Source organism: Pongo pygmaeus, chromosome 4 (assembly GCF_028885625.2).
Source record: "Pongo pygmaeus isolate AG05252 chromosome 4, NHGRI_mPonPyg2-v2.0_pri, whole genome shotgun sequence".
NCBI classification, from domain to species: domain Eukaryota; kingdom Metazoa; phylum Chordata; class Mammalia; order Primates; family Hominidae; genus Pongo; species Pongo pygmaeus.
Genome location: NC_072377.2, coordinates 82159920 through 82186640, shown reverse-complemented (window position 1 = coordinate 82186640; position 26721 = coordinate 82159920). Strand labels below are relative to the sequence as shown.

General features: G+C 40.0%; 2 protein-coding genes across 13 annotated transcripts in view; one reads left to right on the top strand and one right to left on the bottom strand.

Moving 5' to 3' along the window:
- Window positions 1-14824, top strand: part of LHFPL2 (LHFPL tetraspan subfamily member 2) — a 157761-nt gene extending 142937 nt beyond the window's left edge. For all 12 annotated transcript variants that reach the window (XM_054488627.2, XM_054488629.2, XM_063664937.1 and 9 more), the window contains one exon: window positions 10853-14824. In XM_054488627.2, coding sequence (XP_054344602.1) covers window positions 10853-11109 — 257 coding nt within the window. In that variant the 3' untranslated portion in view covers window positions 11110-14824. The remainder of the gene's footprint in view (window positions 1-10852) is intronic.
- Window positions 14825-21772: 6948 nt separating this feature from the next.
- SCAMP1 (secretory carrier membrane protein 1) overlaps window positions 21773-26721 on the bottom strand; it is a 115706-nt gene continuing 110757 nt past the window's right edge. Inside the window, exon 9 of the mRNA XM_054488449.2 lies at window positions 21773-24552. Coding sequence (XP_054344424.1) covers window positions 24388-24552 — 165 coding nt within the window. The 3' untranslated portion in view covers window positions 21773-24387. The remainder of the gene's footprint in view (window positions 24553-26721) is intronic.

Here is a 26721-nt window from a genome sequence, read left to right as displayed (position 1 = left end):
GTGGGTTTGGTGCTGTTTGCAGTTTTCTCCTCACACAAGTGTTTCACATTCTGTACAAGGTTCACATCATAGTGAGCCTTAAATTGTTCTGACTGTTCATTAGGCTTCTTTCTAGAAGTTGGTTGGACCAAGGGCAGCCATTCCAAAGTGGCATCTAATGCTTCAGTAAGGTTGGTGACATTCAGATCAAATGGAAGAGAGTGGAGATGGAATTTCTTTATCTTGCTGTTGTTTTGCGATAGGATTAGCAAGTCAACCTGCTTGACAATAGGCTACCCTTTATTTTGGTGCAGTCTCCACTCTCCATAACCCCTCACGGCACTCCTGTGGTTTCTCACTTGATAACGGTTCCTTATCACCTGCTCTCTAATCCTCGTAGATATAACTAAGCAAGCTTTTGAATGCATATCAGTCTCCCCTCTTCAGCTGGACAAATGTTTTTGTCTTGGAAGTTAGTCTCTGGTCTGCAGTAAAACAGCACTCTAGCATAAGGCTCAGGAAGTGGACTCTGGAGCCAGATTCTCTGAGTCCCTGTCCTGCTGTTGATTAACTGTGTAACCCTACTTAGCCCTCCCGTGCCTCAGTTTCCTCATCTGTCAAATGATATTAATAGCATCAACCTCATAGGATTGCTATCAGGACTGCATGAGTTATATTTAAAGTGCTTAACCAGTGCCTAGCATAGAGTGCTCAACAAGAATGAAATGCTCCCATTGTTAGTGTAAGTTATCTTCATGATTATTAAAGGGTTCTAATCATCTTTACAAACTTCCAACTAAAGTATCCATTGTGAATGTATATTATAAATTTGGGGGAGAGTGTTTATAGTTTCATCTCCATTTCATCTTTGGAATCTATCATTTTTACTATAGAAGACCTTTCCAGAAGGTTCTTCCAAAGAAGTGATGCTTGGAAAGGAAATGGGCATCAGAAATGGCACGTGAAGCTGGTCAACACTGCCATATGTGTAGAGGACTGCGTAAGAGGCACTGAGTGTAGATGGGGATAGGGCTAGAGCCATAGAAACTGAAGAGTAGGTGCACTCTTTACCACTATCAACACGTTTCCAGTGGAATCGCAGTTCAGGCCTCCAGCCTGTCTTGGAACCAGTGCTGTTTTATAATGGGACAAGTGCTGTTTTATAACGGGACAAGTGCATCTATGTCACAGTAAGACTTCTGTTTTTTACTGGATACTTTTCCAGATAGATGGTTATCCACTTACTTTTTATTATTTTTATCCAAGACATTCATTCTAAATTGTATCATGTATGTCTCTTTCTTCTGAAGTAGGGTGTCTCTTGTCTTGGTGAGTAAGGATCAGTACTGCAGAGTGTCTCCAGAGTCCCTGCACATGGGAAGTCTGCAGGTTCACACTGTGGTCTTTGGGAAGAGAATATCTTAATGGCAAATTCAGTGGCAAAGGAACTGGATGTGGTCTGATACATGTGCCCTCCTCAAAGCACAGCCTTCAGACTGTCTGACAGTTTGCCTTAGGATATTGTAAAAGAGAAAATATCTCCACCTAGCAACAGTTGGTGGCCTACAAATAGCTGTTAGGGGCTGCCAGAATGACTTCCGACTAATCAGCATGGAAGATGACTTGGGGAAAGATTAAAAACTTAGAAAACAGAGGGAAGCACACTTATGAGCATTAACCACACACAGAGATGTTGCTTATTACTCAGTCACCAGTTGTTGTACACTTGATTGAGACAGATGGCCTGACTTCTAAACATCTACTGGAAACAGAAAAACACACCCCCACCCTCAGAGGTTGATCTGCGATGCTGCCAAGAGGAGTGGGCGTTTTCCTGGGCTGCAGAACAGTTCTGCATCCTCTGCCCATAGTGCCGGTACCTTCCCAGTGGTGTTTTCCGTTCTCCAGGCTCACACTGCTTCTAATATTTACCACCCTGCCTCTTTCACAAGTGGCCGTGGCTCACCTCATTCCCCCACGTATCCTTTGTCTTCTCTCACCTGTCTTTTCCCGTCCTTCTCCCGCGTGCTGCTCCTCTCCCGGCCAGTGCCTGGCAGGCTCTCACAGGTCAGCTGCGGCCTGTCTTGGCAGCTGTCCTTGCCGCAGCCAGGCCAAGCTGGAAACAATTTCGGAGATCTGAGCCTAGACTCAGGCTGGTCTCTACATACCTGAAAGTGTATTACATTTAACCAACTAACTACTTTTTTCTATGTGATTTCCTAACAACCAGCTATTTTCTGTAAGCCAGGAAGGTTTTCAGTGCAGGCAGTTATGCAAAAGACCAGTCTTGTGGTTTGTCTGTACATGTGTTTCAGGAGTAACTGTGTAGCTGGCGTTCTGTTGGCCAGAATTGCAAACTGAAGCTTTTCCTCCAACTATTTCAAAAACTTGTCAAGAACTTTCTACAATAGCTTTATTTAAAAATGTAATATAATCACATCAACTTATCTTTTCATTCATCCATTCAAATCAGTGAATATTTACTAAGCACCTGTTACACGTCAGACCTTGTTCTAGGCAGTTGGGACACAAAGAACAAACTGCACAAAGTTCCCTGTCCTCATGGAGTTTATGTTCAAGCTGGCGGGGGGCAGACAATAAACAAAATAAGTAAACTATATAGTATGTTAAAAGGTAGTGTGCAATAGGGTACAGGAGCCAGGAGAAGGTGTAGCCCAGGTAAGAGAGGCCGGGGTATGCTGGAATAGTGAGAGGGAATGTTGAAGATAGTTAGGGTAGGATTTATTGAGAAGAGGAGATTTAACCACAGCCTTAAAGGAGATAGAGGAGTTAGCCATGTGGGTATCAGGAGAAAACATTCCAGGCAAAGGGAACAGCTAGAATGAAGGCCCACAGGCTTTGCCGATAGAGTAATGTGGGATTTCTGAGAAAGGAGTCAAAGATGATAGCAAGGTTTCTGACCTGCACATGTCTAAGAATTGAACTCTCATTTGCTGAGATGAGGTGGACAAGGTGAAGAACAGGTTTTGATTGGGGAATGGAAATCAAGAGTCCTGGTTTGGACATAATTTTCAAGTGCCTTGCTAGACATCCCAGTAGAGGCCAAGCTGGATATGCACATCTGGAGTTCAAAACTGGAAATGAAAACTCAGCTTGGGGTAGTACTTAAAGCCATGGGGCCAACTGTGATCAGGAGGGGAATGTAGATAGGGAGGAAGACCAAGGAGTCAGTCCTGGGCACCCCTGTGTTTAGACTGGAAAGGTAAAGGGGGAACAGCAAAGAACACCAAGAAGGAAAAGCCAGTGAGGCTTCCCATCTGGAGGCAGAGCACTGGCTGATGATCTTAAATTCATATGAGAATAACTGTCCTGTCAGAGTTTTCCTTTATTCTAGTACCATCAGTACTTTGTGAAGCTGTGACCCCTGAAAAGCCTGGAATGCTGTCTAAGCTGTGTCAGATGGAATACAGGAAGCAACTTAGTGGCAGGGCAGCCCTTGGGCATTATGCTGTAGTGAGCTGTGCTGGGTCAACAAAGGCTGGGGCTCAGACTTAGCTAGATCCACAGCCCTCTGAGTCACAGGGCAGACCAACACGAAACACTAGAGGGATTTGTTTTTTATTTTTTCAGAAAAATGTTATAAGATAAATTGATGTTTAATAGTTAGATGGTCTGCTATGTTCCTAAAGGGGCCAATGGCCGGCTATTTCAAAGACAGAATATGAACTCTTGACCTAGTTGTGTGACACACCTAGCAGGTTTATCAGTGAATGTTAAGGCAAAGTTGTAATGTCTCATTAGAATTCATATCGATTCTAATTAACCTATAACCAAGTTCCTAAAAAGTGTCACAAAGTGTGCTGGGTATGGGAGATACCAAAGCTTTTCTGTTTCAAGAGGCTGAGTCCTGCTAGGATACTGTTTTATCATCAGGGTTGAGAGTAATGCCCTCAGTAAACAGCTATTGAATAAATTTTTAAAAGTGAGAAAGAGCTCAAGAGGGATGTCTGTAGGAGGTGGGAACACAACGAGAATAACCCTGTGGCAGGAAGTGGTGACAAACATTTCCCGGGGAGGCAACATTTGCATTGGAATGAGGGAGAGTATGCCCAGATGCTTGAGCGTCCAGGGGGTCACTGTGAATAACAGGCCCGTTTGAGGAATGGTGATGTGTGTAGTGTGACTAGATTGTTGACTATCACCAGCCTCTGAAACCCTACAGCATCCCACTCCTATAACCCAGCCATGGCCATCCGTAAATGGTCTGTGAAGGCAAGCACATGGCAGACACTCCGTGGACACGCTTGGGAACTTCCTAAGTGGGGCCCACGTTGATCAGAGGTACTTTACATCTGCTGTCAATTGTCTGCCGTGAACTCTCTCCAGAGACGTTCAGATATTTCACAGCTGTGGAATAAGCTGTTTGATTTCGACTTAGTAAAGGTGCTGAGTGTTGGCCCTCTCAGTGGTGGCTTCTCCACAGATTGCTGGTGGTGGTAACAGGTGACCTTCTTTTGTTTCTGTTCTTAGAATTGCCTTTGCAAGCTGAGGTCTAGTCTTTAATATTTAGTCTGGAAGCCTGTGTGACGGGGAAGTGGGAGTGTGGTGTCTAAAGACTCACTTCTTCAGACAGTTACTCTGTGGAACAAAGAGCCAGCCTGTGTAGTGCTCACTTTTCAGGCAGGAAAAAAGGCCTTTTTCTGTACAAATGGTTGGTGACCCACAAAGACAAGAAACCTTGAGTCCCATCCATTGGCCAGCAGGTGGTGAAGGAAGGTAGTAATCATGACTGATGTGGAGGGGGTGGGGTGGCCAGAGAAAGGCTGTGAAATAACCATGGAGCCTTATCCCACTTCTTCACAAACTGAAAAGCTGTGGTTCAGAGTTGGCTCCTCCATTCCTAGCATCCCTCACTGTGAAAGACTGACGTGGTCACCTTCCGACCCAGTGAAATACTCACTGTATGCAGCAACATCTAGCCTTCCCCAAACTGGGGGACTGGCAGGACTATGGAAATGCTTTTCTTCCCACCTAAGGGATTTGATTAAAAGTATTTGATATCCCATTATTTGATTCCAGGGCAGTATTTTAAAAATTTACCTAAGACATAAATTTGTGACTGGTCTGATCACAGTCAGTGCAAAATGTTGCTAGGAAATCAGGACTGTGACTTGGCTTTTCCTGGTGTGTTTCCTACGTTTGCATTGGGAACACAGTGATAAAACTGTGTTCCTCTGTGTAGCCTCTGCCCTCACAGAGCCCAGTCCGATTATTTGTGTTAAATGCAAACCACATATTTAGATTCCCCAAAGAAACTCTGAAGATTCTTGCACAGGTAGATAAAACTTCTGTGAGGAAAATATGAAAATGGCAGCGGGGTGTGGCAGGTGCTGCGCTGGGATGGCTGGTGCCCAGCTGATTGGGAGGACCAGCACCAGCTATCCCAATGCAATACCATGACCATCGGTGAGGTTGTCAAGGCTCTGTCTCCAGCTGGAGGTGGCACCTGTTGGGCAGTCCAAGTGACTGACCTTCAGCTTTTCATTTGTTTTTTTCTTCTACAGATAAGGTTGAATCATGTGATCCCCCCATTGCCAGCAGATGCTAATGTCTTCTAACCCCCTTGGTACAATGAGGCTGTTAGAACACGGGGATGAGGATGTCAGATGTCTTTTAAGGTTATGAAAATTGTTACCTTCTAGGGCACCATTCTGTCAAGTTGAGCCATCGCAGAGGTGACCAGCCCTCCAGGTGACTTATGGCTTCTTTCCATGGTGGCTGCGTTGTCTTTGGTGGCTGGCCAGTGTCATTCTCCCCCCATTTCTTCTTCCTCCCAGCTGGGCTTGCTGCGACCCAGTCGTGAATCAGGTAGAGACGCCAGGCAGAAGAAAATAAATGCCCACAGCCCTAGTCCCTTCCTTTTTCCATTGCCCTTCACAACACACAAACATACCCCCAAAACAACAGTGCAGTGAAGCAAGGTGATGGCAGGGCCCCAGAGACTACCAGAGAGGATGGCCTCACTTCAGGAACTGCTTTTTTAATAGCTGCAAAGGGAGAGCAGACATATCATTTTCTGGCTCAGCTGTCATGTGAAACCCAGTCCAAAGCATCCTTTACCTTCCATTTGGCCTCTGGACGTAACCTATGACCAAGCTGATAGTCAGTGAGTGTACTCCAAATTGAGTACCAGAAAAACCATTCCAAGTCTCCAGCAAACTTCGTATCTGTTACTGTATTCTCTTGCCTTTGTCTCATATGCCCATTGAAGAAGTAATTGATTTTAATTGTTTTATTAGTATCAAGCCCATTTGGAATTCAGGGCACAAGATTGCTTTTAAACCCCAGGGCTCACCGGCCTAGAACAGGATACATCAATCACCCAAGGGTCTCCATTTTCTTTCTTGCTGACACATTTCATTCTTATTGACTGGTATCTCAGTTATTTTACTGATTTCCTCCATGGGCACTGTGGTTTAGAAATATTTTATACAAAGCAAATTGCACTGTCAATAAATTTTTATTAAGGGCCTACTGTGTGCCCAGCATCATTCTAAGCACAGGCATTAGAGCAGTAAACTAAATACACAAAAATCCCTGCCCTCATGGAGCATAAAGTCTAGGATGGAAATGGGTAATCATCAAATAGTAGGTTGAGTCGTATGAAATGACAATTCTTGTAGGTAAACATTATCAACTACTGACAGTTTCTTGTGACTGCTAGGATGAAGTCTGTGCCTAACGGATGCTTGTCAGTGCCCAGGAACTCCTGCCCAGGCTGCTCTGAAGCTGCTTCGGCCTAAGAGCAGTGGAGAACCAGGGCCAGGCTGGGCTCAGACAGGTAGCTTTGCTTCCCACTGTGGACCTCGTGAGGGGAGGACTACGTGTGGCATTCACCACAGAGGGACACCCGAGTCACTGATCTTGCTGGGATTCCTTTGGTAGAAGAGGCTTTATCTACATACCCAAAGAAATGATAAATGTGATTTTTAAAAAAAATTTATTTTTGCTTACCTGAAGGCCCAGTTTTCTCTTAGATATTAGTCCATTTTATAGGTGAGGAATCATAGAGGGCAGAGCCTGGATTCAAACCCTATTCCATGGCCTTGGCTATGGTAATGATAACTGTGATGGGCACTGGGAGCAGAGGCCCACCAGTCAGGGCAGAGTGGACAGTGGTGACTTCCTCCACTGCCCCACGGAGCCCTGGGTTAAGGCGCTCTTGTGTTTGTCGGGGCTGGCTGCCCAGGTTGCAGCGTGTGGTTGGCACACTTCACACCCACAGGGCAGATATACCTCACCCGCTTTGTATTACTCTCTCACATGGACTTTCCTGTGGGCTTATAAATATTCAAGCTGAAGCTTTCCACAGGCTCACAAGCATGGCACCCTTAGGTGATTTAAACAACAGCAAGAGTCTCCCTGCTTTCCTTATTCACAAACTGAGCCAGGAGCAGCCACAAGATTTGAAGATGGCCTGAAGCCCCTCAGCAGTCACACCTGAGCCATTAGAAAAGGGAGCGCCTCAGGGCAATTAATGCTTCTGGCGGGGCTCAGCACGCTGTGGAAAGGAGCTTGATGCTATCAAAAATAAGGATTGTATTAAGTGATGTAAAACCTGCCTGCTTCCCCAGAGAACCCAAGACAGCAAAATTAAGGTATTTCTTGCGCCTTACAACTAGCCAGAGCCTGGCACAAGGTGGCAGAGCTGGTATGTGACAGCAAACTCCATGCTTTGTTTTCTGTCCCTAATATATTAAAGTGTGCATATAATACAAATGAAATGTGCAGTTAATGTTGAATTGGAACAAAAAATATGAACACTTTGGTCTTTTAAAGGGAAGAGCAGCTAATGCTGCCTCACCTCAGGCCTACACTCAGAGCTTTAGGGCAGAGGCTGCAGCACACCCAAAAGTGCCTTTGCGTGCCGGGCTGGGGGAGATTGTACAGAAGGCCCACGGAGGGTACACCAGAGTGGCACCTTAGGACCTGGAGGGAGAAAACTATTAACGTTCCCATCATACCTTGGGGAGAGGCTTCACAGGGAACAAAGTGGGATGCAGACAGGATTAATTGGGGTTTATCATAGGCCTTAGAAATATTTAAGAATTGGTTAAATCATTTAAGATCTCAGCTGAACAAACCTCTGTTCAGATGGAGAATATTTTTTCAAGAGTACTGAATGTAGCCTGGGGATCTCCTCTCTCCCCAAATTATTATACTTCTCAAAATATGCCCTTAACAATGAGCTGATCTGCTTCTGTGTGGGAGGGGCCTGCCGAGGGCTTTTGACGTGTGTTCAGGCTCATCATCTGTTTCCAGTTTTGTTACAATGGTAGAACAGACTTCACGATTCTCAGCCACCTATGAGTGATGGATTAGTCCATTTTACAGGTGAGGAATCGTATGTCAGTCACTCAGCTCATACAGGGCAGAGCCTGGATTCAAACTCTAAAGTCAAAGCTCTTAACTATTAACAGAATCACCTCTCAATTTGGTGAGTCTCTGCTGTGGTCCACCATATTTCTGGTTTGTGTTCTAGCCTCCTGTCCTCACACTAGACTATGGGGTCTTTTCTGCTACTTGATTTCTACCGTTTCATTGCGGTGGTTCAGGACCTTCCATATTCTAGACGACCAAGAGTCTGCACTGGCTGCCTTAGCCTTGGGGGAACTGGCTGCTGGTCATTTTAACAGCCTCTCTCCAGCTTCACTTGCTCTTCCCAGCACCAATCACATTTCCTTGCTACAACTCATTGCCTCCCAGGTTCCCACCACTCAGATTTATAGAGAGGGCCGGGGGTTAGAAAGACTTCCTTGTGAATCACCCCTCTTCAGACAATGAGCATCTGAATTGATTCCCTCTACTCCACCCCTTCTACAAAGTCCCTTGAGGCCATCTGAGAAGAACAATGGGATGGGGTGGAGACACTGGGATCCCAAAATGCCCTGGTAGTGACATGCCAAGCTGGACACCATCACAGGATGAAGACCACTGTGAAAGTTGTGATGTGTGAGTTGAAACACTGTCCCCAATCTTCCTTCATGCCTCATACTGCCATAAAGTCAGTCATGTTTTCTTTGTGGGGAAGTTGCTGTAAATGACTTAGAAGCTTTGGTGGGATAAACCCAGAGAATTTCAGTTAAGGTAGGTAAAGAAACAGAACTTAGAGCCAAGATGCCAAGATTAATTCACAAGGATAGAATTGATATTCCCAGGTATCTAAAAAGTGGGAACTTTGATTATGATACAGCATTCTTGATTACACAGGTTGAATTTTTCAGAGAAAAGGTTTTTGCCCTCCTCCTCCTCTTGCAGTATCTTTTTTTTTTTTTTGAGAGGGAGTCTCACTCTTTCGCCAGGCTGGAGTGCAGTGGCCCGATCTCGGCTCACTGCAACCTCCACCTCCCGGGCTCAAGCAATTCTCCTGCCTCAGCCTTCCCAGTAGCTGGGACTACAGGTGTGCCACCACGCCCAGCTTATTTTTGTATTTTTAGTTAGACGGGGTTTCACCATGTTGGCCAGGATGGTCTCACTCTCTCGACCTCGTGATCCACCCGCCTCAGCCTCCCAAAGTGCTGGGATTACAGGTGTGAGCCACTGCACCTGGCCTAAAGATTTGTTACCAAGAAAGTTTTAAAGTGTTGCCAGGTAAAATCTGGGGGGGGCCTAGGTTGCCTTTGTCATTTCAGGCCTCTGGCTTTTTTGGGAGGAGCTGCTGTCATGTGACTGGCAGCAAGGGTGAGGCACCCACTGCAGGCACAGGGCTGATACCTGAAGGTCAGCAAGCGACTCCTTTTGTGGCTCACCCTAGTCCTAGCTCTGGTGGGACTAGGCAGGAAAAATAACTCAAGTGATGCATTCTGGTTATATAGTGAGCAGTAATGCTGTGAAGAACAGGAAAATAGGTGTTTAAAATGACAAGGTAGTAAGGTCAGCAAAATGGAAGTAAAGCTTATTAGTGTCTACTCTCTTAAAAGTACGCAGACAGAAAGTCCTTACAAAGTTTGCAATTTGTTTGTAAATGTGTATATAAATACAGAAATATCTGGCCTACTTAAAGCACTAACAATCAGGTAAAGACCTGGTCTCCCTCGTGGCCCTTGCTCTTGCATTTAATCAGGTTGACATCAGATGGTTGTGTGTGAATTTCCTTAGACCAGGAGTTGGCAAACTCTTTCTGCAGAAAGCCAGACAGTAAACATTTTAGATTTTGCAGACCATAGCAAAGCAGTCATAGGCATCCAAAAATGAATGGCCACAGCTGTGTTCCAATAAAACTTTACTTATAAAGTTACATTTGGCTTGAGGGCCTTAGTTTACCAACATCTGCCTTAGACCAAAAGAGAAATGCTCAGTGCACCAAAAGCCCTGTGGGAATACATAGTAACAAGTTGGCCACGCATGGTGGAGGCCGAGGTGGGAGGATCACTTGAGCTTAGGAGTTTGAGACCAGCCTGGGCAACATAGCAAGACCTCATCTCTACTTAAAAACTTAGCCGGGTGTGGTGGTGTGTGCCTGTAATCCAAGCTACTTGGGAGGCTGAGACAGGAGGATAGCTTGAGCCCAGGAGTTCAAGTGCAGTGAGCTACAACTGCACCACTGCACTCCTGCCTGGGCAACAGATTGAGACTCTGTCTTAAGAAGAAGAAGAGTACCAGTTTGCTTTTCTAGAAGAGAAATTTTTAGTGGATTCACATTCCAACATGTAAAAAAGTGGCTGAAAATATTTCTAATAATGTGATACTTCTTGATCAGGTCAGATTAGTTTGCATGAAACAGTCCTAACACTTTCTATTGCAGAATAGATGCCCTTGCCCAAAACAAGCAAATCAAGTAACAATTACAACAGATCTGGACAGTTGTAACACCATGGGGATTTTCTAATCTGTTTTCTCTTCTGTTCTACAGGTCTATTCCTTATCCTTGGTTTGATACTCTACCCTGCTGGCTGGGGTTGCCAGAAGGCCGTGGACTACTGTGGACATTATGCATCTGCCTACAAACCTGGAGACTGCTCCTTGGGCTGGGCCTTTTATACCGCCATCGGGGGCACAGTCCTCACTTTCATCTGTGCTGTCTTCTCCGCACAAGCAGAAATTGCAACCTCTAGTGACAAAGTACAGGAAGAAATTGAAGAGGGGAAAAACCTCATCTGCCTCCTTTAGTTTGGAAGAGACAATGCCATTTTCTCCCTTGAGTAATCTTGTGAAACAGTCCACAGTTTCATCATTTGAGTCAAGTGGAGAACTAACCTTTACCTACCAAAGCCACGTTCCACGGCCCGAGGCTTAAACAGGACCAATGAGAGGCCACATCCAGCTACGCAAAGTTACTGGACAGGCGGTCTGCAGTGCACATTATAAGGAATGGAACATGAAAATAGTATATAATCCCTGACCTGGAGTTGCCAAGTTCTGTCAGACTCCATCTCCCCCAGGTTCAATGAAGGATAATAATCTAAATCACTAGGGCAGCAGTTTCTCTGGTAACGGAAGAGATCGTCCGCCAGATCTGCAGGCTGTTTCTACTCCAACACTGCTTGTTTGTGAGCATCTCTGCCTCAGAATGGGGTTTTGGGTTGGAGTTTTTGTTTTCCTCTGTTCTTTCAAAGTGTCTCCAACGAACAGAAAACTATAAACTTACTGGGGACAGGATGTGTGCTAAAGGGCACAGCAAGGCAGTCTTTTGCTTAGCTGACCAAAGGGGTCAGCAGGGATGGCGTGGAGTCATGCTGTGGAACTTATTCTAGGCTGAATCCTAGGGTAAGGTGGATCAACTAAACTGTCACTCCAGAGATTTTAGAAATTTGAGTAAAGAAACAATAAGGACCTATACAATCATATGAGAACAAAAATATGAAATCTTGCTAGTGAAAACGTATTTTTTCCTCTTCCCAGCAGCCAGGCTAGCACCAGTTCTGGCCCAGTCTCCTCTTCTCCTGGAGCTCACATGTTTTTCTTCTAAGGTTAGGATTGTGCTTTGACTGCCAGAGGAAACCTCACTCTTGTTTCCTCCTTCCAGGGACTGAGGTCTCCAAGCTAGCTGTGGCTCATTCAGATGTTCACTGGGAGGACCTGCCAGAATCTTGGCACTTGCGGGGAGACCTTTCCTCCCCGTTTGGTGACCGTGCTGTAGTCAGCTCTATTTCCAGTCCCGACAGTAGCAGAATGGCATTCTACAACAAAAAGAAGCTAGTTATGGGAGTTAAGTTTTTGTAGTTACTGGTGTTGATCCTGAAAGCAGACTGAGATAACATTAAATTGCTGCAACTAAAGAACTGCAACCAAGATTCCAGGAAAGCACAGAGGACAAAGTTAATTCAAAAAGAGGAGCTAGATCAAGGTCACAGCACTGCCTATACCTGTTTACAAAAAGAATCAAATACCACTATGAATAAGGATTCAGGGGCTTTTAATCTACTTTCCATAAATTACCAATATCACTGATTCAGGAAGATAGATAGTATCTCAGAATGACCAGAGCAGTGCAGAAACAAGCTACTCTGACATTATGGGAGCTTCAAAATTGTATCATGATACAGAAACACTCCTTAGCACTTTAAGAAAGTGAGATGGAACTGCCAGATTTCTGGAAAGAGAAAAAGTGTAGGTATTTGGGTTCATTAATCTGCTCACTTGAGGACTTTGTTTTGAAAAAGTACCTTATGTGGACAAGGTATTGTGTGTTGTGCTACCAGCTATACAACCCTGATTTCAGATTTTGCAACCTTGCCCCGAGTGAATCATGTTAAAGCTGTCTGAGTCTAAAGCACCGTATCTTGGTGCAGAACAGATAATTATACAGAGATGGAATGGGACAACCAAAGTTTTACTACATTCTGGTGTTTGGCCTATATGAGAAACCATCTTCTCTCACAGATTAAGGGCTAAGGGCAAAAGGGGTGGGAGGTGTGGAACTAGCCTTAATGAGTTTCCCATTCCTGAACCAAAATTCAAAGTGAGTGAGATGTAAATCCTGTGATTTTGGTGAAGAAAAAAACGGGTATCTTCATAGCAGCCTAGGAAACCTTAACCACAGCTCTAACACCACACAGAAAGAGGCTGGAGGAGCCACTGGACAAAGCTCCTGTCTCTGTGTGTACATTTATAATGTTCTAACCAAGTCTCAAACCTTGACAATAATTTTCATTAAAAACAATCCCATTCATCAGACAAATCTTGATGAAAAACAAAATTTTTCCATAAACTTATCAGAAGACTCACTTTTTTCTCTTTCTTGGATAGAGAAACCATTTTCTGACAGGTTTACAATCTCAGTGTCCTTACAAGTTAAGTCCTAAGCTCACAGGATCCTCCGAGCATGTCCATCACCTGCTCTTTGGCTAAGGTGGCAGTGTACCTCTAGATCAACCTGGGAACAGTCACAAGGGAGTGTGACTTCTTGGCCATAATAAACTCACTTGACAGTGTTTGTGTTATTAATCTGAACGCAACAGAAGACAAAAGCACAGGTACGCACACACACAAAACCCCAAACCACTAAAAACTACCTAAACACTGACTTAGTAAATAGTAAAAAGGTAATGTTGGGACTTTTAAACCTTGAATCCATTAGCCAGGCTTGGGATGAAAGGACCATCTAAAATCATGCTAATCTAAACCATACTCTTCCACACAGCTGTTTAAAAACCACTGGGTATGAGGAATATGCTAGAAAGAAATGTTAAAAATAGATTGTTGGCCCACACTTATTTCTCTAATAAATAGGACCATTATTACTACCAGGAAAGTCTTATTTATTTTGCCTGAATTTGTGCTTAAAGAAAGTCTCATGACGGGATGGGATGGGCTGCGCTTCTCAATGAACTCTGAGGCAGAAATATTTGCCTTGGATTCTGTGGATTCTTTAAACCTGTGTGCTAATAATTCAAACAATGTTGCATTAATTGTATAAGGGTTTTTGTATAGTTTTCAAACATCTGTGGTGTAATGATCTTTGTTAAACATATATTCTGTAAAGTGCCATAGTCTTTTTTTATGTGTAGCATATTTAAAAATATATATGTATATTATACATACACAAGTTTGTGTGAAAGATGTGCAATAACAAAGGTGTATGTATGTTTTGTTGTTTTGGAAACTGGACAGGAGTCAAAACAGGGATGTTTCTGTTTTGGCAAAGGAGAGTTCCACATTTTTGCCTTCATGGCTTATTCAGTAACCCATAATTTTAATGCTACACAAATCTTATGTGAAGAAAAGACTGGTATGAAATCATTTTTTCCTGGGTCTAAAATAATCACTACAGTTATGTCAAAGTTAAGCCCACACGCCAGGCCCAGTTAATGCTAGTCTTTCATGTGAAATGTGAAGCTGCCATGTTGCCTTTTCTCTTTAGTAGAATAACCAGTGGCTGGTACATAATCACTGAGGAGCTATTTCTTAACGTGCTTTTATAGACCATGCTAATGCTAGACCAGTATTTAAGAGCTAATCTCACACCTCCTTAGCTGTAAGAGTCTGGCTTAGAACAGACCTCTCTGTGCAATAACTTGTGGCCACTGGAAATCCCTGGGCCAGCATTTGTACTGGGGTTGCAATGACTCCCAAGGGCCAAAAGAGTTAAAGGCACGACTGGGATTTCTTCTGAGACTGTGGTGAAACTCCTTCCAAGGCCGAGGGGGTCATTAGGTGCTCTGGAGGGACTCGGCACCACTTGATATTCAACAGCCACTTGAGCCAAATATAAAATTGTATTTACAGCTGATGGACACAATTTGAGCCTTCAAACTTGTAGTTATCCTATTATATTGTAAACTAATACATTGTTTGTCTAGCATTGATTCGGTTCCTGTGCATATGTATTTTCACAATGTGCTCCCCTCCCCAGATCTTAATTAAACAAGATTTTGCAAATTCATTCTTATTCTTTCAGGTCTGAGTATACTGGCTTCAATATGATGTGTATAATCTGATCAAGAAAATACCTATCAGTCAACATTTATTTTAAACACTAACTTACATGTAATATTGATGAATGGAAAAAAGATATTCAGGTATTTTAAACTATCCCATTCACTAGTAACATGTATGTCCCTACCCTGGGTTATCTTTAACGTCAAGTATGTATTTCTTCCTTGAAGAAGCATCAACACAATTGTAAATAGGAAAAAACATCTCAACTATTATAAACATATATTAATTTTAAAGTAAAGCTATGAAATATGAAAATGCTCCGAAGTATTAAAAAGGGATTTTCAAACATAAATATGTAACAGTGACAAGGGGAAAAGTCAACTGAAAGACACATCCTCCTCTTCCAACAACATCCCTAAAAATAAAAGCCAGTGATACAGTGCCATTCCACATCCATGTTTCCTGAAGGTAATCCTGGCCATATAAACCCTCATCCAGAATAGGTGGAATTCTAATTTATAAACTCAAGAATGACACTAAATACCCTTCTCAACTCTCAACTCTCTGTATCCCATGAAGCATTTATTATTTCATACAAAAAAAAAAAAAGGCAATTTCTTCCCCTGATCTAGGGCCTATGACAGTTGAAATTACATTTATGTTTTGTTTTCTAATAAAAGCTGACAAAGTTACCCACATCAGTTTAAAAAAACCACACACAGTTTTCCAAATAATCATGATTTGAATAACCCAAGAAAAATTAGAAAATTTCCATTGCTTTTTCAGCTGTTATTATATTCCCCAAAAGTTAATCCACAGAGAATGGACCCTGGTCGAATTTCAGCAGAAGCTGGGGAATCCTCCCATGTGCTTCACCCGCTTCCCATCCTTAGTTGTTATCTAGCAATTCTGCTACTAGGTCCACTTTCCACACTGATCTTTCTGGAACATGCTGCATTCAAATTACACCTACACCCCCTTAAAGTTTTTGCTTAACCAAACAACCACTTACAAGGGTCCTTACTAACGTGGACATTTTATGTGGATATTATTTCAGTAGTTTCAAACAATCTTTTTCAACTCTCAAACAATGAAGGGTAGGGTATCAAAGCAAACTTTACTCTTCAAAGCAGTAAGAACCAATAACTGTATTTCAGAGGCCCTCACTAGCAGCTGAGTCATTTGGCAGAGCCATCCCACTGCTCCCCCTACTACTATCTTCTTCCTCGCAACTTCCTCTCCTTACCCTGAACAGTTGTGCAAGATAAGTCTTGCAGACATGAACTGCCAATTTTACTAAGGTACACAGGACACAGATAAAAGCACACAAAAAGAGGAAGTAGTGAAACCAAAACCACATGGGAAAGAAAAGTCAATCAAGTAACACATTGCTATTAGCAGCTTTTTAGCTTTTTCTAGCCAAACATCCTGAAAAATTGAACACCTACAGGTAGGCAGTCCAGAAAGTGCCTATGTTTAGGGGAAACCACTATGATTTTATTCACAAGAGACGAAAGCCTGAATTAAGGCAGTGATGGTAAAAGACAGTCAATGGGATGAATTCTATGTTAGGGAAAAAGAATGGGCAGGTGACTGATCAGAAGTGGAGAGGAAGGAGAGGAAAGAGTCTAGGATGACAGCCAGGTATTTAGCGTAGACACTGGGTGGAAGGCGATGTGATCACCAAGATGAAGACTCCAGAAGAAGCAGGGACAGTGAAGGTGAGGAGGTTCAGCTTAGGCTGCCAATGTAGAAGTCCTGTGTGCAGCTAGGACTATACTAGGGAGAGAGAGAGATTTGGGAGTCATCAATACACCTGAGAGATGGTAAGTGTCCTTAGTTATTGTGCAATTTCTACGGGCAGATACTATGCTAAATACTTCATAAAATTCATTTATTCATCAAAACCCTATGAGATAGAAACTATTACTATCGTTTTACAGATAACTGTCACTTAAATAAATGAGGTTAAATAATGTATCCCAGGTTAGAAAGCTAATAAGCAGAAAAGCCAAAGCTCAGATACATGTTTGACACCAAAGGCAACTCACCCAAACTGCTATGTTGTTTCCTTCTACCTGGAATGCACAAGGTGGGAAGGCAGCCAATGCAAACTCCTGGGCAATATCTCTGCATTGTAAACACTTAGAATAACTTCCAAATAAAACTCCAAAAGGGCCTCACCATCACAAAGGATGAAAACACTGCTTCTTCCTCCCTTTCAGAGAACACACCTAGTGATTTTTCATGATTTTGAAGATGACACCGTATGTCTCAATTTATCAATCATGATTTAGCTCAATCCTGAAAACAGACACAAGAAATTCATTAAGTATGTGACAGTGGGAAAATAAATGATAGGCTTTGACAGTTTTTATTGTTTTCTTAGTATAAATAATCTCTCATTCAGGGTAAGCAACTACTATAATCACACAAGAAGCATATTTAACCTAATAATAAGGATTTGTCCTCGACTAAAGTTTCTCCAAACACACAAACGCCAAAGACCCTTTAGTAAATTTACACTGCTGAAGAATGGGCAGCAGGTACTCACCTTTAGGTGGCAGGTGTTGGCATTTGGTCTGGAGACTTCAAAAATACATGTAAAATTTTTTTTGTTGATTTTTTTTCTAGTATCTGTTGTCCCTAAAGGATGGACATGAATGACTGGAATTGTGGAAGGATGAAAGGGAAGACAACTGGAACGAGGCGGCATGCTGGGGCAACCACGCTTGGCAGGAGTCAGGGGACCTGCCTGTTCTCATCATCCCTCTCCAGCCCTTCACCACCACCACTCACTGAGTGACCTTGGGGTAATTTCCTAGAACTCTACAAAAACAGGGCCAACAACAGAAATTATATCACAAGTTTGGTATGAAAATTAAGTGATGTATATAAAGCATTTAGTACAGAACACTGGTATATAGTTAAGCCCACAATAAGCTACTATTAGAAAAAAACCAAGAAAATACTACCCACCCAGATTAATATCATTTTAAAATTATATTTTATGAAAGGTAACATAACTTGTCAAAACCAATGTAATTTTACCTGGAGAGACTCAGTGGATTGGCTACCTGAGGCCACCATTTCTTTTTCCATCCTGTTATAACAGAGCATTCAGCTAATTATCTTTACCTTAGAGCTTTCAGGAAGCAGAAGATTTCTCAGTGGATGCAGGGTACTCAGTTACTCCTATTTAGCAAAAACAAACGAACAAACAAACAAACCCGTAGCATTGGGTGAGCACATAAGCCATGTGAAACCAGAATGCTCAGAAAAGAAACCACCTGATTTGTAAAAATCTATTGGGATAAAAGACTTTTTAGAAAAGGAACATCCAATGCTAGCCAAGGATGTGAAGAAAGAGGCCTTTCCATACATTGCTGATGGAGTTACATATGGATAAAATTGTTCTGGAGAGCAACTTGGCAAAGCACATGAAAGGTGCTTTAAAAACTATGCATAATACCCTTTAACTCAGCAATCTGTCCTAAAGAAAAAACAAAAGCCCGAGTCCCCAAATTTAGCAACAATATATTCCTTGATAAATTATTTATAACTTTAAAACCCTGAAAATCAGAACCTAAAGGAATAACAAGACTTTATGATACATACATATGATGGTAGCTATATAGCTATACTAAATGTTACAGAAATATATTCAGAGATATTAAAATCTTCGATACATATTTATATCATAACTGAAATAAGATAAACTGTTAAGATCCTCCAGTTAAAAGTAGTAAGAAACCAATTCAAGATAGTTGAGGGAGAAAAAGCGGTAAGATTATGAGGATAATGGGATAAGGGTGAGCAGTAGGGCTCCATAAAGGAAAAGGAAAGCCACTAAGATCTTTTCTATGTCATTCATTTTACATCTCCTGTTATGTCTGTTTCATTCTTCATTTTCATTGCAGACCAGCTTTCTTGGTGATTCCTTCTTCATGGCAGAAAATGGCTACCTCTTATGTTCCAATTCTGGAACAAGAGAGTTCTAGACATATCTACATTCAGAATAAAAAACTGATGAGCCAGGAATGAGTACACTATGGCCAGGTGACATCCAGTACCAATGTAGACTTTAAGGACCCAAAGAAATGGGACTTCTGAGGAGTAGGTAGACATCCCTAAAGAATGTACAAGGATGTATAGGGTCATCTCATTTTTAATATTAGGAAGTTGTCTTCCTAGAAAAATAGAAAGATATAAACCAGATTTTAATAGAAGTTATTCATGGATGTAAAATTGTGAGAATTTTAGTTGTTTCTTTTGCTTATATTTTCTATAATTTATGCTGAAATATACATTAATTTTATAAATTAAAAAAGTTAATTTAAAAAACTAAACTATTGGGCCATTATGACATAAAGCTAAGTGAGGGGAAAATAAGGTTTTTAAAAATCCATATTGCTTATATCTCTTAACTCTACAAAACACATATGCATAGAAAAAGAATGGAAGACAATAAAATATTAGCAGAGGTACCCCAAGATGACAGAATTAAGGATTTATTTTTATTTTCTCATGTATCACTTTCTGAATTTTTAATTGTTCTACAACACATATGTATTGCTTTTATACTAGAAAAAAAGTGTGAGGGATGCATAGGCCCAGTGGGTTCAGTTTTTGTGCAGGAGACTAGAATACTGTAGATACCACAGTGATCACCAGATAAAAGACACTGATTTTTGGTGTTTTCCCCCATCCCCAAAATACCTGAATACTACTACAAACTGCCAACAGTAACAACTACTACAACCATGATTTATCTTGAGAATCACTGGCATACAAAATATTAAAAGTTGTGGAGGAATTCTAGAATTACATTTAAGTACTGAAAATAACTAGAATTTAAAAATAAAACTTGTATGGTATTATTCTACAAACTAGAACTGTTTTAATGTATAGAAGATAATATTCAGAGTAATCTTATATTACTAGGTGGATGATTAACTATTTTCTGCTCCTATTACAGAAAAGATTAAATGGCTTTTAGTGTTAGGAGGGTTTCAGCTACACCATCAGCCATGTCAAGCCCAGAAAGATATGAACTGAAAAATAAATCAGGATTTGGACAAAGTTTAACATTCACTATATTGCCACATGATAGTTCCCATGTTCCCTTGCCATTTGAAACACGGCCAGCACTAATGAAAATTCTTTGTTTTTTTTTTTTGTTTTTTTTTTTGAGATGGAGTCTCGCTCTGTCGTCCAGGCTGGAGTGCAGTGGAGAGATCTCGGCTCACTGCAAGCTCCGCCTCCCGGGTTCACGTCATTCTCCTGCCTCAGCCTCCCAAGTAGCTGGGACTACAGGTGCCCACTACCATGCCCAGCTAATTTTTTTTTTTGTATTTTTAGTAGAGACGCGGTTTCACCATGTTAGCCAGGATGGTTTCGATCTCCTGACCTCGTGATCCGCCTGCCTTGGCCTCCCAAAGTGCTGGGATTACAGGCATGAGCCACCGCGCCAGGCCAAAATTCTATACATTAAATGTTTGTCTTACTCAAACCCCAAAGTTAAATTGTAAATATAAAACCCACAGCGGGGGTGAGAAAACTGGAGAACAGTCTTTCTCTATTTTCCTACAATCTTCAAATAAGAGATATCTGCTTATATAAGATAGGTTAGTGGCAATACCTGGCTGAGAAAGTTTCTAGATTTATTTCCAGCTCTCTACATAGTGTTATAAAGTCCTAAAGTTTAAAAATACCCACCAATATTACAGGCATGCTGCTTTATAAAATATGCCCTAAAATTCTAGCCAAAATACTTCACTTTCTGTAATACTTAATATGTGAGATAAAACTTTTTAGCTCAATAAAAAAGTATTTAAAACAACTCATGTTTTAAACACATTATTCTACTCTAAATAAATGTATACTATTGTACTTTAAAATGTATCAAAGTAAGGTGTTTTCTATTCTTTAACCATCCTCAACTTTTTAAAAATTAACCAATCTTATTTCACCTCTAAAGGGCTTAATCACATGAAATGAACAAATTCCTCTAAACATTTTCCTTAAGGAAAAACTGAAAGGAGATATAGTGAAATAGTATATGACAGCCATGGTAACTCTAAGGTATACATAAGCAGGGGAAAAAATGCTCAAAATGTAACAAATTCTGTATATAAACAGTCATGCTGAACACAGATTTGTACCAATAAGGATACTGAATTAGATGTTAACAACAGTGTTTTCAGAAGATACAGCAATGAGTAAAAAGCACTATGCTATTACAAATGATTTACAGAAACAACTAATTAACCTAACATAAATCCCCTTAAAATGCAAACCATACATAATCTTAACATGAATTACAGAATAAAATATTTTCCTAGTAAATTAGGTGTAAAAATCCAAACTCGCTTTTTAAAATATAACACCCAGAAAATAAAGAATAGTGTTCCTTTTTTAACATGTATTTCTCAAAATAAGATTCACCATGAACATTATTTTAGATATTTTTACATCTTCTTTAGCTAACCAAGTGAAAAATCCAATATACACAAATAGGTACTTTCATCAGTACATAAAACAGCAATAGTAGCAAGGTTAAAAATCAGAATACAAGTTCAATTGAATAAATACAATACTAGTACAGAGACACCCATTTTTAATCCACAATGAAAAATCTGAGTCATGAATAGGTTTTCCATTTTGAATCTAACTTCTAGATGATCTGTATTTTGACCTTAAAGGGGCCAAAATATTTAATATGGGTGAAGCTCATGTTCCATTACCTGTAAAGGTCTAATGCAACAGAAAAATGGTCATTTTATGTTGCTTAGAATTTTTAACTAGGTCTTTCATATTATTTTGTTTAGCACATGACAGACTTATACATATATTTTTAAAAATCAAACATGGAATTTCTATATACATCAAACCTTTAACAATGTCTGTCTCTGAATTGCTATTATAGTGTTCAAAATTATACAAACAAACATCCAATAAACAGCATTTTATTTTATGACACTCTGTGTTAATACAATAAATATACAAAACTTCCAACCCACTGAAACATGCAACATTAGAGGGACACATGGAGGGCATTTCTGTAGAACCATGACAGTCACCATGATGGCAGCGCAATATTAGTTACTGACAAAATATACAAACATCTCTAGATAAATAATCCAAGTCCCAAATTACAAATCACTGAGTAATGACTTTCCAGTGTTCAAACTTTAGTTTGAAATAAAATAGCCATAATTTAATATTACAAACTGAAAAATGACACAGATGACTACTATGTGAAGACCATTTTATGACTATGATTTCATGACTGTGATTTTAGTACTAAATATAAAACACTAACAAATGCCAATCTTTTGCTGAGTGAAAATTTAACAATTTACTGAGAGAAAAGTAAATAAACGAATTTAAAGCTCCTTTCATACTTGATCATACTGTCAGCATTGCCATCATTTCAATGCACATGTATTTTTAAAAAACAATTTTCTCTCTCAAACTTGTATTAAATAACTGGATTTTAAAACATTTTCCCCATCCACACAAAAAAAAGGTATGTGGGTTCTAATTATTCTTTGCTATTTAATAATACTACCTTTGAGGATTTCTACATAATATAAACATTCCAATTCTGAAGCAAAGTATTTCAGCATTTTTCAAAAGTCTCTAATATATCTTTTGTTTGTAGTGTATAGAAAAAAATGGACTTGGGATATAACTTAATGGTGAATATAGGTGCACTTCCTGTATTTTGTGGTTAATGTTTTGAATGTATGCAAAATCTACACTCAATAAAGCACACTGATAAAATAGATTTCCAATAAGACTACAGGCTCTGAAAAACAAACTGGCTAAGTTGGTTGAGAATGTAGGTAGAAATTATCGCTGATTAGAGATATTTACAAAAAACAGCTTTAAATTCATATGCTGAAGAATAAAAGAAATGTCTTCCAAGTATACCTGATGTCAATAAGATCCCAAATAAATCAAATGTAAACACCATCTGGATGGATCTGTGTTACCTAGTGACACGCAGCGCTGCTTCATGGATAGTGAAAACTTGGCATCCCACCTCTAGCATGAAACTTTTTCTGTAACTACAGGTTTGGGGAGAATGAAAGTGATTTAACTATTTATGCCTATCTGATTTTTTTAAAAATAAGGATTTCCAGCCTCTAATATCACAATCCTTACTTAAAATCTAATTGAATAATCACTATCTATCATTCTGCAATCTTAAATTAGTTAAAGACTTTCAAAACACAGTAGCATGACTTACAGATGTCTTTGAGTCATTTAATCAGTGGTAAAATTGATTCAAAGTTTGAACCCAAGAATACTATAAGAATGAAGTTCTGTGCTGCATAGTAACAATTTTAATGTGATTATCTTAATGCAGTTAACTGTATTTATATTTTCTTGCTTGGTGCAAGTTAAATGCTTCTTTTTTTATTGCTGGAAATTTTAGATATATTCAGTCTGTCTCAAAAAGTGAAAGACAGGTGCATTTAGGGATTCAAGTATATGAAAAAATGCCAGGGTCTTTTTATGTTTAATGCCACTGGAGATGAAAAGCTAAAAGGAAAATCCCTTAAATACTGTACATTCTTTTTAGACAACAGTTAGGCTAGCCTTTAATACCTCTGTTAAAAATCACACACACACATCCCCAAAAAAGAGCTGCCAGACACAATCTTAGTTGTAACCACAGAATATACCAAAGTTTTCATATAGCAAAATGTTACTATATGACTACCGAAATTTTTTTTAAAAAGGAATTATTACCACTACTTTCTACTGCATTAACTACCTTCTCTTTTGGATAATGTACTGCATATTATATAAACTTCTTATATTGCACCCCCAAACTTTTTATTTAAAAGAAATTCTTGTAGAATATCATTTCTGTGATTCCATTAACCCCTGAATCCTACAACCATAAGCAGTACAGAAGCCAAAACACTAATTCTTTTAATATAAGAAATGTGGTGCCCATGCAAATTAGAGATTGTTATCAAAATATCAGCTATTCTAAAAAAAAGAAAAGAAAAAGATGACAAATTTTACATTATCTACTACAAAATGCACATAGGCTCTTCACTGGTGACTGAAACAGCTAAAAAGCAAGCCAATTTAAAATCCCTAAGTCTCTGCTGGCCTATTTCTTTCAATATAAATAGGGAAAAAGGAATGAAACATGGTTTACTTTTCCAATGTGCAATCCTTATCTCTAAAGATTCTTGAAAGAACTACTGCAGTTAGTATTAAATGCATTTTTAATCATAAGTACCATTATTAATTTTCAGTGGGTCACCACTGAAATAATTCACTGAATGTCATCCCCCAAAAAATATGGAGAATATTTATTTAGCATGTAATATTTTTTCTGCAAGGGGCACTGAAATATTAAGAAACTATTAGGTAAAGTAATAAGACAAGGAAGTTTTCCTGGTTTTAGCCCATGCACAAGTGAACAGGAAATATCCATGCTGCCTGTACTGTGTGTTTTGAACATAAAAATATTTGTAGAATACAGTAACTGGAGAAAAAGGTACAGTCAAAAGGTAACAGTGTATTGTTTGAAGATTCTTAAATCTGGTTACCCTTGAAAGCATTCTGAGCTGCACTAGATGCTGCAGTTGAAGCTGCATTTGCAGCTGCGGTCTGGACAGTTTTGTTGGACATCACACCTGTTGCAAACTCTTGTTGGGCCTTCTCAAAGCTAGCACCTGTTGTGCGATACAGTCCATGTACCTACAGAGGCAGAAAAAGTGGGAGAAGGTAAGTAGCAACCTACACATTCACTTCCAGCAGCTCTTAATCTCAACATTAATCAAAACATAAAAACAGACTGTAGTCATGATTCCTAAGATCAAGAATATTAGCCACCAAACTGACACACAATAATTGTATTTAAACATTTTCTTAATATAGGTTTTCCTTTTCTTCTCCAAGCAGAAGAGATAATTATGCTAATTTAAACCAAAAATAAAGAACTTCTTAGCCAACTGCAAAAAGTTCTATTTTCCTCTGCACCCAATTGGTCAAGTGAAATTATTACAGCATTACAATGAAATGGTTTAAACATAATAACAAGAAACAATACATTAATTTATTACCCCAGACTACTCAGAGAGAACAGTACCTTATCTATTTCCATTTTAGCTATATATACACCACAGGCCCTATTATAATCAAATGAGATCATTTTATCATTTAATATACCAAGCACTACCTATGTCCTTCAACATATTGCCGCTATGCACTCTGTATACAATTTAACTTTTTGTGTACGGTCAAGTCCTAAAGAATGCACAAAGAAACACTTCTGGGAATTGTTTCTCCATACTGATTAATCACTCAAATCTTGGAATTTATTTTCAGGAGTAGAGTTCAAAAATTTTCTATCAGTATATGTCTTAAAACCTGCATAATTAAACTATGAGTCCATCAATACATAACATTAGCCACTTATTTTAACACAAATTTCAAGAAGGAAATAACAAACATTTATTAATTATATGCCCACAAACTTTGCAGAGTGGGGACAGAAAGATACTGGTAATTACACTGCACTGTGACTGGATCTAAATTAGAAGCTTGACTGGAATGCAATCAAAGCAGGCTTAGGGAAGGGCCAATGCATCCAAGTCAGTATTTTTTCCAAACCTGGATAGGAACTGGTAACTGTGAGGTAAGAAAAAGAAGAATGAGTCAAAGATTCTCAAAGCAAGCTTACATTTGGGGAAGTAGTTTCAAGAAGACAGAGAAAAGAGAGGATAGGCTGGTTTGGGGAGAAGGCAGATGATAAGTTCTAAACATTTGTTCATTCATTCCAAGTCTACTGACAACCTACTCTAGGCCTGCCACAGCAGGCAGGTAAAGGTTTGGTTCAAAGCTTAGGAGAGGAATGGGCTAAAGACATGGACTTGGAAACCAACGGCATATGTTATGGACTGAATGTTTGTGTTCCCCCCAAAATTCTTATGTTAAAATCCCAACCACCAATATGATAGTATTAGCAGGCAGGCCTTTTCAGGGGTGATTTTGCCATGAAGGTGAAGCTTGCATTAATGGAATAAATGCCCTTATAGAAGAGACCCCCAAGGCCCAGTGTGGTGGCACACACCTATGGTCCCAGCCTTCCACTCCAAACTGGGCAATACATGTCTCCAAAAAGAACTTCTTTTTTTTTTTTTTTTAAAGAGACTCCAGAGAGCTCTCTGACAACCTTCCATCACATAAGGACACAGAAACTGTCTATGAACCAGGAAGCTGGCCTCCCCGAGATAACTGAATTTGTCAGTGTCTTTCTTATCTTGGACTTCTCAGCCTCTAGACTGTGAGAAATCATTATTTGTTGTTTAAGCTACCCAATCTATGGTATTTTTGTTATAGCAGCCCCAAGGGACTAAAACAACAAATAAATGATAGCTGAAACCTTGGCATTTATGAAACTGTCTATGGACAACCCAGAGTAGAAAGAGAATAAAATCAAGTACATAACCTAATTAATGCAGAAACAGAAAACCAAATACCACATGTTCTCACTTTTAAGTGGGAGCTAAACATTGGGTACACATGGACATAAAGATGGCAATGATAGACATTGGGGACTTAAAAGATAGGGAAAGGTGGGAAGGGGAGAAGAGTTGAAAAACTACCAATTGGGTACTATGCTCACTACCTGGATGACAGGCTCAACTGTCCCCCAAACCTCAGTATCACATAATATACCCTTGTAACAAACCTGTACATGTATCCCCTGAATCTAAAATAAAAATTGAAATTGTTTTAAAAAAGACACTATTTAAGAGGCATCCACAAGAAGAAGGAATGACTGGGAGAGGAAAGGGAAGAACCAGATACAGATACTTCTCACTGATGCCAAGAGAAGAAAGCATGTTAACACATGAAAAGCTA